At 52.8% G+C, this 15,219-nt stretch overlaps 2 protein-coding genes across 2 annotated transcripts in view; one reads left to right on the top strand and one right to left on the bottom strand.

The window, feature by feature from the left end:
• Window positions 1-7,945, top strand: part of CUL9 (cullin 9) — a 34,870-nt gene extending 26,925 nt beyond the window's left edge. Inside the window, exons 31-41 of the mRNA XM_014837404.3 lie at window positions 766-1,111; window positions 3,779-3,919; window positions 4,067-4,231; window positions 4,456-4,619; window positions 4,990-5,083; window positions 5,593-5,667; window positions 5,819-5,929; window positions 6,088-6,205; window positions 6,613-6,746; window positions 7,433-7,506; window positions 7,590-7,945. Coding sequence (XP_014692890.3) covers window positions 766-1,111; window positions 3,779-3,919; window positions 4,067-4,231; window positions 4,456-4,619; window positions 4,990-5,083; window positions 5,593-5,667; window positions 5,819-5,929; window positions 6,088-6,205; window positions 6,613-6,746; window positions 7,433-7,506; window positions 7,590-7,791 — 1,624 coding nt within the window. The 3' untranslated portion in view covers window positions 7,792-7,945. The remainder of the gene's footprint in view (window positions 1-765; window positions 1,112-3,778; window positions 3,920-4,066; window positions 4,232-4,455; window positions 4,620-4,989; window positions 5,084-5,592; window positions 5,668-5,818; window positions 5,930-6,087; window positions 6,206-6,612; window positions 6,747-7,432; window positions 7,507-7,589) is intronic.
• Window positions 7,946-8,371: 426 nt separating this feature from the next.
• Window positions 8,372-13,985, bottom strand: DNPH1 (2'-deoxynucleoside 5'-phosphate N-hydrolase 1). The gene is made up of 4 exons (XM_014837407.3): window positions 11,208-13,985; window positions 9,076-9,144; window positions 8,803-8,913; window positions 8,372-8,622 (listed from the first exon to the last, which is right to left on the bottom strand). The coding sequence occupies exons 1-4, from the start codon at window positions 11,377-11,379 to the stop codon at window positions 8,474-8,476; spliced, it is 501 nt and encodes a 166-aa protein (XP_014692893.1). The 5' UTR covers window positions 11,380-13,985; the 3' UTR covers window positions 8,372-8,473.
• Window positions 13,986-15,219: the final 1,234 nt, after the last annotated feature.

Here is a 15,219-nt window from a genome sequence, read left to right as displayed (position 1 = left end):
GTTTTCAGGAAGCCTGTTCTACAGAAGAATTTGCCATGAGATTCCCCTGAGTAGCTGGCACCCGTAAAGCTTTTTACATCAGATCCAGTTCACCAGAAGTTGTTATCGCACTACTTTTCCGCCTGCTATTTGCATTGTGTGTAGAGTGAGTTCTCTAGAGTAATCTTCCTTAAACTTTCACGTGCAGATACATCACCTGGGGATCTTTTTTTTTTTTTATTAAGGTTATGAAAGTTAACATCCTTGTGAAATTACAGTTGTACATCATTATTAGTCATGTTGTAGGTACAGCACCTCACCCCTAGTGCCCTCCCCCCACCCCCGTTTCCCCTGGCAACCACCGATCAGTTCTCTTTGTCCATATGTGGGGATCTTGATTCAGTAGAGTTCCCTGTGATACTTATGCTGCTGGTCCATAGAGCACACTTGGGGTAGTAAGGCTGCAGTAGTAAGACTATTGTTTCTCACCAGACACATTGGTAGCATTTTGGGTGAGACCTACAGTGGGATTGTCCCATCCACTGCGGGTCAGTTAGCATCCTGCCCACCGCCCACTAGATTCCTGTAGTGCTCCAGTTATTGCAACACACAGCCCCACGTGGAGGGCCATGCGCTGACAGTTGGTTTGAGTGGTTATCCTCAGGCTGGTTAAGCAAGTGTGAGCAGGGGTGCTCAAGCAGGAAGCTGGGGTCAGGGTGGGGTTCAGTTAGTAGGTTGGATAAGCAGAGCAGGGAGACTGACTGCTACCTCTTCTCTCCCCACAAGCCCAGAAGCTGTGGCTGCCCTGGCATCTCTACAGCTGCCTGCAGGCCGCACCATGAGCCCCCAGGAGGTAGAAGGGTTGATGGAGCAGACAGTGCGGCAGGTGCAGGAGACGCTGAACCTAGAGCCAGATGTGGCTCAGCACCTTTTGGCTCATTCCCACTGGGGTGCCGAACAGCTGCTGCAGAGCTACAGTGATAACCCAGAGCCACTGCTGCTGGCGGCTGGGCTGTGTGTACCCCAGGCCCAAGCTGCCCCCACACGCCCAGACCACTGCCCTGTCTGTGTCAGCACGCTGGAGCCCGACGACGACTTGCCGTCCCTCTGCTGCATGCACTACTGCTGTAAGGTGAGGCTCCGCCGGCTTCTCCTGCCCTGGCTTTCCGGCCCAGCACAGTTCCTGGGAACTCGAGTCCAGCCCCAGCACTGCCATTTCCTGACCTGGGCAGTGTTGGACAAGTCTCTTAGTCCCTCTTAAACTAGTTTTGTCATCAGTAAGTGATGCCACCTGCCTTGACACTCTGAAGTGTGGTTGTTAGAATCCAGCGATATGTATCACTGGTTCTCAAACTTTGCTGCATGTTATAATCATTGGGAGCTTTTCAAAAAATCCTGAGGCTCAAACTATACCCCAGACCAATTAAATCCGAATCTCTGGAGGTGAAACCCAGGCAACTGGAGAGTTAAAAACTCCTCAGGTGATTCCAGTGTTCAGCCAAGTTTGGGAACTACAGATAGATGATAGATAGATAGACAGAAAGACAGATAGAAAGAATATATGTACACACATATATATATAACATATACGTCAAGATACTTTGTAAATGAGAAGTATTATTAAATTGGTGATGACTATAGTTTATGGTTCCTTTATCACCATTCAATTCTCTGTCTCAGAACATCATCACTTCTTTTATCATGTGCTCTCATTTAATACAAAAATAAAAAGAAATGGTGTAAACCAGAAAATAACACAAAAATGAAGGGAATTATGGGACATCAGGGCTTGCTGCTGTGAGGCTGAAGCAGAGAAGGCTGTAGATGGGGAGTGAGGATGCGGGGAGGGACTGAGGCGCGGGGACCCAGGGTGCTGAGTGTCTCATATTCCCTGCCTCACAGCTCGTAGAACTGCTGCCAAGCCCAAACACATCAGCTTAACAGGATGAGCGCCCTGGTTGCCATGAATTCTAGCTGCCTCTCCCACCAGCGTCTCCCAGTGGTGGGTGATCTGGGACATGCGCACTTGCATGCGTGTGTACGTGTGCTTTTTCTCCTTCCCTTTTGCTCAGCTTCAAGTTACTCTTCTCACATAGTTGCCTGTGCTTCCTTTTATCCAGGTTCTTAATTATTTCCTTTATACTTCCATTTTTTCATCAACTAATACTTGTCATGGACTTACTGTATTATTGCATAGTACTGGGTGCCATATGAGGGAGTGGGAAAATCCAAGCAAGAAATGACCTGGGTGCTAATAACAACAACAGCTGATATTTAGGGGGACTCCCTCTGGGCCATTCTGCTGTTTTACATACATTATCTTGCTTAATTCCCATAATAGTTCTCTGAGGAAGGTATTTTAACTGTCCCCATTTTACAGATGGCAGATGGAGGCACTCAGAGGAGAAGTAATTTGCCCAAGGTCAGGATTTGGATTTTGGCAGTCTCACTCCAGGGCCTGCCCTCCACACTCTCATGATGAGTGTAGGGAAGAAGATACAGGGCTCATGTCATAGGAAGTGACTGAGGCTGAGAGTGGGATGAGGGGGATTGTCAGGGACTTTAGATTGGGGAGGTCAGGGAAGGCCAGTCTGAGGAGGTGAATATCCGGGGGAAGAGTGTTGCAGACAGAGGGAACAGCAAGTGCAAAGAAGCTGAGCCTAGCGGCTAAAGCACAGTAAAGTGGTGGGACAGTGGAAGAGGAGGAGATTTGGGAGGTGGACAAGGGCCCGATTGGGTTGAGACTGGCAGACGGTTTAATTTATGGGAAGCCATGCTGGGTTTTAATCAGGAGAGTGCTATGATCTGATTTACATCTTTGGGAAGATGTTTTATATTGACAATGCAAGAATTTTGCATTCAGCTTCCCAGTTTATGTGGGCTTGTTTCACTATAAAAAGAGTTTTGTTTTGTTTTGTTTAGTACTTTCCTCTGAGTAAAATAGTCCAGTGAGGTGCTGCCCATTTACTCTGGAGCTTTGGTGCCACCGATATGCATACTCTCCTGGGGGCTTAGATGCATCGTTTGGGAAGGCTCGGCAGTCGGCAGTGAGGAAGGGGGTTGTTAGTGGAGGGTTTTAGGAGGCTCAGGCTGCTGACCGTGCATGTACCAAGTGGACTGCGTGGGGAGAGATGGCGGTAGGAAGACTGTTATTGGGACAGGCTCCTGCAGGGGATCATGGCCTGGTTTAGGGTGGGGCGGTGACACGCGAGCAAGAAAAGCATTCAAGAGACGTGAAGGTTCCGACACTGGTGACTGGGGGAGCGCTGGTGCCATGGATCAGGATTTGGGGGATGAATGGGCAAGTCTGTTTTGTGGAGAAGAGGCTGAGTCTGGGGAGATGGGACCATCAAGACAGCACTGAGGTGAGCCAGTGGAGCGAGGAAGAGAGGCTACAGTGTCCCAGGCCAGCCACCCCCTGGGGAAAAGGCCTCCCACCTCCCCAGGCCTCCTTTCTCTCTGAGCTTCTTGCCTTCTCTAATTCTTTCTTAGAACTTGAATCTTTCTTCTCCTTTTTTGTGATCCTCTTTACCCATTCCCTCCATGTCCAGCCCAACAATAATTGTAATTAGGCTACTATCCTGGCCTACACATCCTCAAAGACAACTGTAATTTGGGCCAATCCCAGGAAAACCTATGGAAGCCAGAAAGATGACTGTCAGTTTCGAGGTTGATCTAGAAGCAGGCTTGTCTTGGCCTTCCACGTTGTTGGGGAGTGGCACTGGGTTAGTTACCAGGACACCGTCCTCTTGTGCTGCTCCCGCGCTGTCCCTGAGCGGCCCCTCCTTTTCCCTCCCAGTCTTGCTGGAATGAGTATCTGACAACTCGAATTGAGCAGAACCTCGTGCTGAACTGCACCTGCCCCATTGCCGACTGCCCTGCCCAGCCTACTGGAGCCTTCATTCGTGCCATCGTCTCCTCGCCAGAGGTCATCTCCAAGGTAGCCCCACCCTCTGAGAGAAGTGCCAGTGCACAGCCAAAGGAGTGGGCCCCAGGGAATGGACTGACATGTGGGGTGCTGAGGGGCCTGGAGGTGTGGCACCCTGGAGAGCCAGGCCCTCACCTCATGGCACCTACGTCCCCACAGTACGAGAAGGCCCTCCTACGTGGCTATGTGGAGAGCTGCTCCAACCTGACCTGGTGCACCAACCCCCAGGGCTGTGACCGCATCCTGTGCCGCCAGGGCCTGGGCTGTGGGACCACCTGTTCCAAGTGTGGCTGGGCCTCCTGCTTCAACTGTAGCTTCCCTGAGGTGGGCCCTGACCCTGAGCCAGAATCACACCCCTCCCCTGCTCAACACCCCTTCCTGCCTCCCACACATAGACTCTGCCTTGTCCTCATCCTCTGCCACCCAGGTGAGCTCTGTTCCTCCTCCTCTAGTCCTCCAGATGTGACCTCCCTCCCTCTCGCATGCACAGCAGCAGTGCCACCCTCAGTAAGGGCTGAGCTGTGTCCTTACCACCGCTCCTACTCTAGGCACACTACCCTGCCAGCTGTGGCCACATGTCTCAGTGGGTCGATGATGGCGGCTACTACGACGGCATGAGCGTGGAGGCCCAGAGCAAGCACCTGGCCAAGCTCATCTCCAAGCGCTGTCCCAGCTGTCAGGCTCCCATCGAGAAGAACGAGGGATGTCTACAGTAAGAAGGGGGTGCTATGGGCACGGGGAGTCAGAGGGCACGGGAGAGGGTGGGAGACCTGGCAGTAAGGAAGCGGCAGTGGGGCTTGCCGGAAAGCTCAGCAAACAAGGGCAGTTACTCAGGCACCCCTCTCTTAGCACTCTCCAGAGTGATTCCTGGGTTTTAATGTTCCTTTCCCCATTTTTCAGTCTATACCGTATGGGGGAATTCAGAAGCAAGGGTGCGTGTCGTAGGGATTGGTAAGGCTAAGGAGACAGTAAGGGCATGGGAGGGGCCAGGGGCATCTTCAGTAGAACCTCCAGGCCCTGGCATTCCTGGTGTGGCCCTGGCCAGAGGCAGGAGCCCTCTGACCAGCTAGCTTCCTCCATAGCATGACCTGTGCCAAATGTAACCATGGCTTCTGCTGGCGCTGCCTCAAGTCCTGGAAGCCCAATCACAAGGACTATTACAACTGCTCTGCCATGGTGAGTGGCCGGGCCCCGGGAGGAGGGCGGAGGCCCAAGGGCAGCAGGATGGGCAGAGAGGGCTCTGTGTCCAGAGCAGCTGTTGGGACAGAGGCTCAGTGGGGAGAAGACAGAAGCCACCTGCACCTACAGAGTTCTGTCATGAGAGGTCTGCATAGGGACCTCCAGCCCAGGATCGGACTGCTCACACCGAGGGGGCTACAGAAAGGCTGGGGCAGGCTAGGCATTCTCAGGAGGCCCCAGGACAGAGAGGAGGAGAGCAAGGACTCTGAGTCAGAGCCTCGCTTCTCTGCTTAGTGTGTGGCTTTGGGCCAGTTTACTTGTCCAAGCCGCAGCATCCTCATCTGTAAAAAGGGGTAAGGATGTGACCCCCCTCACAGAGTTACGAGGATTAAATGAAGAAATCTGGGTGAAGCATCAAAGGCCTCCCTGACTGGTAGCTAGTCTGATTACTAACCCTGTGCTGCCCAGCAAAGTACCCGACAGCCCTCTCAATGTGTCCTCACCAGGTAAGCAAAGCAGCCCGCCAGGAGAAGCGGTTTCAGGACTATAACGAGAGGTGTACCTTCCACCACCAGGCCCGGGTGAGCAGCGAGGAAACAGTTGGGTCCATGAGGTCAGAGGGCTGGGGTAGACAGCTGGGCAGGGGCCCCAGGCCCGAACTGGATGGGTGCTGTTCTGACTGGCTGGGGCGGGGCTGCAGGCACGGGTGCTGACCCACCTTCCTCTGCACAGGTGTTTGCTGTGAACTTGCGGAACCGCGTGTCTGCCATCCATGAGGTGCCCCCACCCAAATCCTTCACCTTCCTCAGCGATGCCTGCCGAGGACTGGAGCAGGCTCGAAAGGTGGTGGCGGGGTGATAAGGGAGGAGAGGGACGTGCCAAGGGGGTCTGGTGGGCTGGGCCACTTTCCTCTCACCTGCCTGAATAGAAGGAATGAGGAGGGAGCGGTGGAGGGGAGGCCCGCCCCTCAGCAGGGGCAGGGCTGACTTGGGCTCCCCTAGGTGCTGGCCTATGCCTGCGTGTACAGCTTCTACAACCAGGACACGGAGCACATGGACGTGGTGGAGCAGCAGACCGAGAACCTGGAGCTGCACACCAATGCCCTGCAGATCCTCCTCGGTGAGGCCTGGCCCCTGCCTGGTCAGTCCTTTTTCCTGCCCACCTCTCCCCTCTGAGCGGCCCATCCCAACAGACACGCAAGTGGACGAAACAGCGCCCCCCAGTTCCCCACCCTCACTCTGTCCTCTTACTCCTCCTGCTTCTTCATAGCCTTATCACCACGGGCCTTTACAATTCCCTTATAAAGGTATACAGTACATGCCCAAGGCGCAGATCTTCCCTTGACCTTTCATTTCATTGCCATCTGCCCCCCACCACTAGTACGTGAGCCCCAGGAGAAGGCCTGTCTGGACCTGTGCCTGGTAGACGTTAGTAGAACTTGGTAGATGTTCAGTAGGTGTTGGGTGAAGGAAGGAGTGGAAGGAATGAAAGAAGGGAGGGAGCCCCTGTGCCCTGCCCCCCTGCAGAGGAGACCCTGCTGCGGTGCAGAGACCTGGCCTCGTCCCTGCGCCTCCTTCGGGCAGACTGCCTCAACACAGGCCTGGAGCTGCTGCGGCGGATCCAGGAGAGGCTGCTCGCTATCCTGCAGCATTCCGCCCAGGTATGCTACCCCGGCCCTGCACCTCCTGTGCCAGCACAGCTCCTGCCTGGGGGAGTCCAGAAGGAAAGGCAGCAAGGGCGAAGGGATGTTTGGAGACCTGGGTGTGCGTTCCAGCTCCTAGGCCAGCCTGCTGGATGCTGTTGGATCCTGCCACTTAACCACCTGGCATTTCCTACAGAATAAAGGAGTTAGCCCAGATTTGGCCAAATGCTTGCTCGTCAGGATCACTTGGGTAACTTTTTCAGACATATTTCCCAGAGGTGGATTCACAATCCCGGGAATAGGGGCCAGGGAATTGGGATCCACTGGAGTAAGGGATCTCTGAGGTTCTTTCTAGCTCTGATACACTGACGCTGAGTCTAACCTATGAAGCCTGCCCTCAGGGAGCTCAGGGACTAGTACGTAACCTGGACAGGAAGGACGTGAGCATACACTGCGGGCTCCTGAAGCGCAGGGTGGTGTGCTCACGGGCGTGTCCTGTGTTCCTGGAGACACCTCGGAGTTAGATTACACACAGGCGGGGGCTTGTGAAGTGCTGTGGCGAGGGAGGGAGAAGAGGAGGGAGCATTCCTCCCAGGGGCCTGGCACCTAGTAGGCCCTCAAAGAACGTGGGTGAAGGAATGCTGGTCACAGAGGCCCCATGTCCTCTGCTCTCCTACTCCCTACATCCTCCTTCTTCTGGCCAGGATTTCCGGGTTGGTCTCCAGAGTCCATCATCAGAGGCCTGGGAGGCGAAAGGATCCAACACGCCTGGCCATCAGTGAGTAGTCTGGGCAGAAGCGTGGACGGGGAGTGGGAGACGCCAGGCTTCCTGTGGGGCTGAGTGTGGCTCTCTCTCCCTAGGCCCCAGGGCTCCTCGGGGCTGGAGGTGGAGGAGGAGGAAGAGGAGGAGGACGATGAGGAGGATGTCCCTGAGTGGCAGCAGGATGAGTTTGATGAGGAGCTGGACAATGACAGCTTTTCCTATGATGAGGAGTCTGAGAACCTGGACCGGGAGACTTTCTTCTTTGGTGATGAGGAGGATGATGATGATGCCTATGACTGAGGGGGCAGGACGCAGGGAACACCTGGGGCCACCCCGGAGTCATGGGCCTCGGGGGTGGGGAGTTCACCCCTTCCCACCATCGTGGGGGGAGGCGATTCCCAGCATCTGCAGCTCCTTCTTCTGTTTACTGAATAAACGTCTTTTTTTTCACACACTTCTCTGGAAGCTGGCTGGGCAGCCTCCCCAAAGGCCAGGTTCAACTCCCCTCACCCCAGCCCTCCTCATTCTTTACTGTTTTCTTTAGACCTCTGGACTCTTCTGTCCTCAGAGAAAGCCCAAGGCAGACCCATCTGCCCTAAGCTGATAAAAGGAAATGCAGGTCCACATGGTGGAGGGCCAGGCGCAGGCTTGTCCACTTGCCCCAGAGTCAGAGGAGACAGAGAGGAATGGCTCTCCCCCGTGAGCAGCCTTCCTCCAAACTCTTGAAAGTCCCTGCAGGGGCTTGAGGGTATTAGGAAGGGTCTTCCTCCTGGGGGCCCATAGCCTTTTAAAGGGTCTCTCCATCGTCACGTGAAGTGGGGTGGGAAGAGGCTATTACTGAGGACCTGCCCCGCCCTGCCACACATACCGATGTAACGTGTGAATTTTAAACATACCTTTTAATTTGGTACTGGGGCTAAGGGGCAGGAATGGTACTAGAGCAGAGTCTGGGATTCGAAGAATTTAATGAAGTGAGGTTAAGTCAAGCGGTTGGCTCAGGGGAGGCAGCCACCTCCTCAGAAGGATCAGCCTCAAAGTATCGATCCAGCATGGCCTCCACCTCTCCCTCTTCATAGTCCCATACCTGGAACCGCAAGCCATCTGCTGCTCCGCGGATCATGGCTGAAAGCACTAGGAGGGGTGGAGGAAGGTGAAGGGGCCTCCCTTCCATACTCCCCCCTTTCCGCTCCCTTCCTCCTCCCTTTTTACGGGTAGGCACTGTACTCAGAGGCCCCAAAGAAGGCGCTGAGGGCTGGGTCCTCAGAAAGCTGGGGAGGGAGGGTGTGGCCATCCAGGGCTTGGAGTGCTCACCTCGGCCAGACTGCGGGCGGAAGAGGCACAGGATTCGCTTATTGAGGGCTACGGCCCGGCCCAGCTCGTAGCCTACACCCAAGGATGGCTGGGTCACTTCTGCCACGACCACTGGGAAGAAAGGTGAGATGAACGCTTGTGAGGGAGAGATGACAGAGTCTGGGTGTGGTGAGGAGGCAGCTCCAGGGCATCCCTTCTAGGTGGGGAGGCCAGGCACGTCCAGGGGATCTAACACCCCAGAGGAGCTGGAGGGTAGGAGGGAGGGCCACTCACCATCAGCCTGCTGCAGCCAGGCCAGGTCTCGCTCATGGATGAGCTTGTCACCCCCAGCAACCTCTTCCCCTGTGGTGGAAAGAAAGCTGGTCAAGGCCACACCCCGGCCCTGTCCTCAGCACTCAGCCCCTCTCCCCTGCCCTCGCCACCCCTATGTCCACCCTGCTCAGGGAGGGAGGGAGACGTACTAGATGACCTCCGAGGGCCTGCCCAACACTAAGATTCCATGAAAAGGAGTGAGGAAGCGGAACAGCCGCAAGAAAAATTCACTCCTGTGCAAGGTGGGATGTGTGCTTAGGGCCAGATGAGTGATGCAGATGAGGTGAAGGGAAGGACTGACTCACTGGGTCAGGATGACTAGAGGAGAAGAGAAGGAGGAGAGCATCCCAGGTGGGGGAAGGGGCAGGCAGCTGCAAGAGAGGCCCGTGCAAGGAAAGGCTGGAGAACAACTAGAGCCCAACAGACTGGCTTCAAGCTCTGGTGGGAGCAGAATCGCCTGAGAACCTGAGTCTTGGCTGCTTCATGAGCTCTCCAGGTGCTTCTGAGACGCGCCGACCTTGGAGAGCCACTGCCTGAATGCAGAGCGTGACCAGCAGGAGGCGGTGGGAACTAAGGTAGGAGAGGCATGCTGGGGTCCAAGGGTCAGGAGCTCGGTGACCCTACCTGATTAAACGTTACCCACTGGGACCTGAGGCTCACAGCCACCGGCGTCAGAGCAGAATCACTGGAGAACTTGTTAAAAAATACAGTCTAAGTCTTCGTCGCAGAGAATCGGCATTTTAAACAAGCTCCCTCAGATTATATTTGAGCACACTAAGGTTCGAGAATCATTAGGCAAGGGTGGATATGACCTGAAACCAAGGAACCTTAAGCTTCAGGGTCCCTCACTTGCACAGGCCCTTTCCAAGGCCCTAGCAATTTTGTTTCGTGATTTCATTTTTTTAAAGAAGTCTCCCCCGGGGCTGAGCCGCTGGTGAAGAGCTTAAGTTCGCACATTCCGCTTCTTGGCGGTCCGGGCTTCGCTGGTTTGGATCCCGGGTGCGGACATGGCACCACTTGGCAAGCCATGCTGTGGCAGGCGTCCCACATCTAAAGTAGAGGAAGATGGGCATGGATGTTAGCTCAGGGCCAGTCTTCCTCAGCAAAAACAGGAGGATTGGCAGCAGTTAGCTCAGGGCTAATCTTCCTCAAAAAAAAAAAAAAGTCTCCCGGAATTACATTAGGTCCCACAAATCCTGAATCTGCTCCTGAGTCGGGCAACGAGGAACCACTTAAGGTTTTCTTTTTTTTTTTTTTTTTTTTAAAGATTTTATTTTTTCCTTTTTCTCCCCAAAGCCCCCCGGTACATAGTTGTGTATTCTTCGTTGTGGGTTCTTCTAGTTGTGACATGTGGGACGCTGCCTCAGCGTGGTCTGATGAGCAGTGCCATGTCCGCGCCCAGGATTCGAACCAACGAAACACTGGGCCGCCTGCAGCGGAGCGCGCGAACTTAACCACTCGGCCACGGGGCCAGCCCCCCACTTAAGGTTTTCTGAGCAGAAGAAATACAAGAGTTCTAGGCACAATTTTCAAACTAGAAGAGTCAGCGAGATTCCGGACCAGCAGATCAAAGCCAGGCATTAGAAAGACCCAGAAGCCAGAAGGAGCAGAACACTATAGTAACAGCCTGATCAGAGGGCGGGACAGGTGGTGGGCGGAGCACTGGGGTCTGTCCGTCTAGGAGAGGGCGGATATCCGGACGTAAAGGGGGAAGCAGAAGAAGTTTTGTCTTAGGTTGGGGAGAAGGTGCAGCAGGTGAGGTGGGAACGGAAGCAGCCCCGTCCACTCCCATGCTGGTCCTCCCTACAAAACGCCCCTGGAAAGAGCTGAAGAAAGTTCTCCAAGAAGGAACCACAGGTCAAGATAATAACTGAAAGCGGAGACCGGGCTCACAGCCGCTGGCGTATTCGGACACACGGAGTCTGAGCCGCGGCTCCTTTTCTCGGGCAGGAGGGCGGGCTCCGCGCCGCTGGGCGCGCGGCAGGGTTGCGGGCGGCCGCCGCCGGGGAGTGTGCAGTTTTGGTGGAGGGACCCGGGCCGGAGCCCTCCCCGGTCCGCCCCGCAGCGCGCGCTCTGCGCCCCGGTGGCCTCACCGTGCACACCCAGGTCGGGAGCCGCCACGTGCTCGGTGAGCACGGTCCCGAAGCGCCGCAGCCGCGACACGATCCGCTCGTACAGCGCCCGGTCGTCGCGTCCGCCGCGGATGCTCCCGCAGAAGTACAGGGCCCTGCGGCCCGGCTCCCCGCGCTCGCGCGCTGCGGCCATCGTCGCCGCCGCCGCCCACCTTCCCGCGCCAGGGGGCGCCAGCTCGCGGCCACGTGACCTGGGCCGCCCCGGACTCAGAGCCCTGGTTCCGGAGCGTCCACACCTGTGAGATGGGGACGAGTTCGGAGGATGGCATTACCATTCACACACTGACGACACCCATGTGCGGCAACCCATCGCCTCCGTCTTCTTAACTTTAACTTCTTCAGGCGGAGCTCGTGGTCTTCCCCATGTCACCTACTTCTGCTCCCCTCCGCCCCCCAGTCTTCCCCATCTCATCCTCCAGGCTGCTCAGGCCCAAAACCTTGGAGTCATTCTCCTCTGCTTTTTCTCTCAAACCCTACATCCAATCCATCGGCAACTCTCGTCGTTTGTCCCTTCTAGCTATTTCCAGAGTTGGATGCCCACCCACCACCTCCACTGCCACCACCCTCCAAGCCTCCACCACCTCTCAACAATCTCCTCGCAGGGCTCCCCACTTCCCGGCTACAGGCTGGTTTCCACGCAGCAGCCAGGCTGACCCTGTGAACACATATTAGGTCATGACCCTCCTCTGCTCAAACTCTCCAGTGGCTCCCATCTCATTTGGGGTAAGACTCAAAAACCCCACAGTGGTCCGCCAGGCCCCACATGATCTGATGACTCTCCAACCCCTCCAACCCCAGCTCCTGTTACTCTGCAGTCACCCTGCTTTCCTGGCTGTTCCTGAAGCGTGCTGGCCACCACTCTTGTCTCGGAGCCTTTGCATTTGCTGTTCCCTGGAGCCCTTTTCTCCCACCTAGCTCCCTGGATGACTCCCTCACCTCCTCCAAGTCTGCTCCCGGGTCGCCTTCCCTGACCACCCGCCTCAATATGACATCCTCCCATCCCCAGTACTGCCACCAGCCTTCCCTGCCTTGCCTTTTCTCCTCATGTGCCATGTAATTTATTAATTTTGTTGTATGTCTTTCTGCATCCAGTAGAATGTAGATCCCCAGGAGGGGAGGAATTTGTACCTGTTTTGTTCACTGCTGTATTCCGGCTTCTAGAGCTGTGCCTGCCTGGCACATAGGAAACATCAAGTATTTGTTGAATGAACGAGTGGATTACATGACAAGTTACGTTTGACAGCACTTGTAATCCGCTCAGCCTTATAGTAGGCTGACAGAAGCAGGCTCTTCAGGGAAACACTGCTGCTTACTGGTAATAACGATGGTTTTCCCCTCATTTTATTATGAAAATACCACAAATATAGGACAAAAAGTTCAAATGAAGCAAGAGGGTTTGCAGTGGGAAGTGAGTCCTGAGACCCCCAGTCCCATTCCCCAGAGGAAGGCGCCATTGGTGGTTTCTTCTGAGCTCTGCCTGAGTGTTAACTATAAAATGCCAAAGAATGGGGTTACAGAGCAGACACAATAATCATTTAAAAAAATGTAAAGACACAAAGAGAAGGCAAAGAGATTTCAGGATATTTCCATCCTCTGATAGTCTAGCTGCAAAGATACAGACCATGGGGCAAACGTGTATACAGAGCTGTGCACTAGTGCCCCCAGGCACCCGCTCACACACTCACACACGCACCTTCAGGAAGGAAGCCTCATGTGCCGGCTGGCTTGATCCTGCACCCTCCTTGTCCTCGCTCATGCCTTCCCTCGGGTTCTCCCCACTGCTGAGGAATGCACATGCACGTGTACACACAGAACATCTTGTTTCTGCCTCTGTCTTAAAGAAGATAAACCAGCCTTCATCTCCTTAGGGTCCACACCTCTGATTGGCTGGAATCCCCTTTCCACCTCAGGCTGAAGAAGAAAGAGTAGAAGAGAGATTCTGTCTTTTTTCTCCAGATAGGAAACAAGGCCCTGAGACTGGTTCTACATCCACTGTTAGCTGGGTGTGGATGCAGAGCCAGCCGAGGCTTGCAGCTCAGATCCTCCGGCTCCATGCGGAGAGGCCTGAGTTGGAGGGATGGGGCACTAAGTGATGGGATGGGGGGACAAGGGCGGTGGGCAGTATAGCAAGGCAGCATGACAGGGGAAAATATCTCACCAGGTGACTGGAGGCCAGAATTGAGTCCTAATTCGGTACTTGCTAGCTCTGTGACCTTGGGGTCCTTAAACCATCGGAGCCTCAGTTTCCTCATCTATAAGATTAGTAAGAAATGTTATCCTGCCTTACTTACGCCCTTTGTTTGAGTGTGGTGCCATTCAGATAAAGTATGTGAAAGCATTTTACAAACCACGAAATGCTATAGAAATGTAAGTCATTGTTCAATTCAAGAAAATTGTTTTCACTGTGGAAAATACCAAACTTATATACTAGTAGAGACAATAGCAGAAGACTACGTACTATATGATTCCACTTAAATGAAATGTGCAGAAAAGGCATATTTAGAGAGACAGGAAGCACACCAGCGGAGGGCTGGGTGGGAGTGGGAATTGATTACAGAGGCCCCAAGGAAACTTTTTGGGGTAATGGAAATGTTCTAATGCTGGATTGTAGTGACGATTGCACAATCCTATAAATGTACAAAATATTGTTAAATTGTACACTTGAAACTGGTGAATTTTATTGATATGTAAATTATACCTCATAAAACTTTTTTAAAAAAGCAAAAATAAAGTATGGAAAATAGTAAAAAAATATAGTGAGATTCAACAATTATCCATTTATGGCCAATCTTGTTTCATGTGTACCCATATCCGATTTCCTCTTTGTACTATTTTGATGCAAATTCAAAATCACATCATTTCATTTGTAAATATTTTAATGTGTATCTCTACAAGATACTCTCTTTTAAAAAAAAAAACTAACCAAAATACCATTATCACAGCTGAAAAATTTAACAAGATTTTTTTAAACATCATTAAATATTCCATCAGTGTTCAAATCTCCAATTGTCTCAGAAATGTTATAAATGTTTGTTTGTAATTTATTTGTTTAAAAGCAGGAGCCACATAATGTCTACATGTTGTGATTGGTCGATGTGTCTTTTAAGTCTATTTTAATCAAGACGTTCTCCCCTTGTATACTCTGTCCCCCACTGCAGAGTTTCCTGACTCCAAATCTGGAGTTTGCCGACCTTGTCCCTATAGTGTCATTTAAAGTGTTCCTCTGTCCTGTTAATTGGAACTGGATCTAGAGGCTTGATCAGATTCAGGTTCAGTTTTGGGCCAGTCTCCTTCACAGGCGCTGGTGTGTCCTCCCGTCACGGGGAGCATAATGTCTGGATGTTGCTCTTTTTTGATATTAGCAGCCACTGATGCTTGTGCCCAGATTGATTCATTTGTTCAGTCATTCAGGGGACACACTCATAAAAATCTTTTTATTGTAAAGTAAAACCCACCTGCAGACAACTTAAAAGCACCACCTTAAAGCAAATGAATTATTAGGAGATAAATACTCTTGTAACCATCACTCATGTCAAGAAATAGACCTTCAGCCATCCAGAAGCTTCCATGAGCCCCATCCCGATCACAGCCTCCTTACTCCCTCCAAGAGTAACCACTGCCCTTAGTGTTATAGTCAGGACAACAAAGAAGGACAGAAATAAACTTCCTTATGTTTCTCTGTGGTTTTATACCCAAATGTATATCCCTAACATATGGTTTAACCTTACTCTTTTCTTATATGCCTTTTAAGTGTCTTTTAATATACAGCTTCGGCGATACATTTTTTAAAGCATTTTTGTGCAAGACACTCAGTGGGCACTAAACAAGCTACAAAAAGGAGTCAAGAAGTGTCTGAGACTTTAGACCTCGTTTGGCTTTGAGACTTAGCTCAGGAATAGAAGTCAGATTAAAGCTGTGCTGGGACGCGCAAAAGGTGGAGCGATTCAAAGAAAGCAGACATCAAGCATGTGGA

This window comes from Equus asinus, chromosome 8 (assembly GCF_041296235.1).
Source record: "Equus asinus isolate D_3611 breed Donkey chromosome 8, EquAss-T2T_v2, whole genome shotgun sequence".
Lineage (NCBI taxonomy): Eukaryota > Metazoa > Chordata > Mammalia > Perissodactyla > Equidae > Equus > Equus asinus.
The sequence above is the reverse complement of the archived record's forward strand: the minus strand, read 5'-3'. Positions and strand labels throughout refer to the sequence as shown.

What these genes read in the sequence shown, in the direction of transcription:
- DNPH1 (XM_014837407.3), bottom strand. Translation starts at nt 11,379, where the DNA reads ATGGCCGCAGCGCGCGAGCGCGGGGAGCCGGGCCGCAGGGCCCTGTAC. An exon ending in CTGGCTGCAGCAGGCTGATG is followed by an intron (nt 8,914 to 9,075) that starts GTGAGTGGCCCT and finishes CTTTCTTCCCAG; the next exon opens with TGGTCGTGGCAGAAGTGACC. An exon ending in CCGCCCGCAGTCTGGCCGAG is followed by an intron (nt 8,623 to 8,802) that starts GTGAGCACTCCA and finishes CACCCCTCCTAG; the next exon opens with TGCTTTCAGCCATGATCCGC.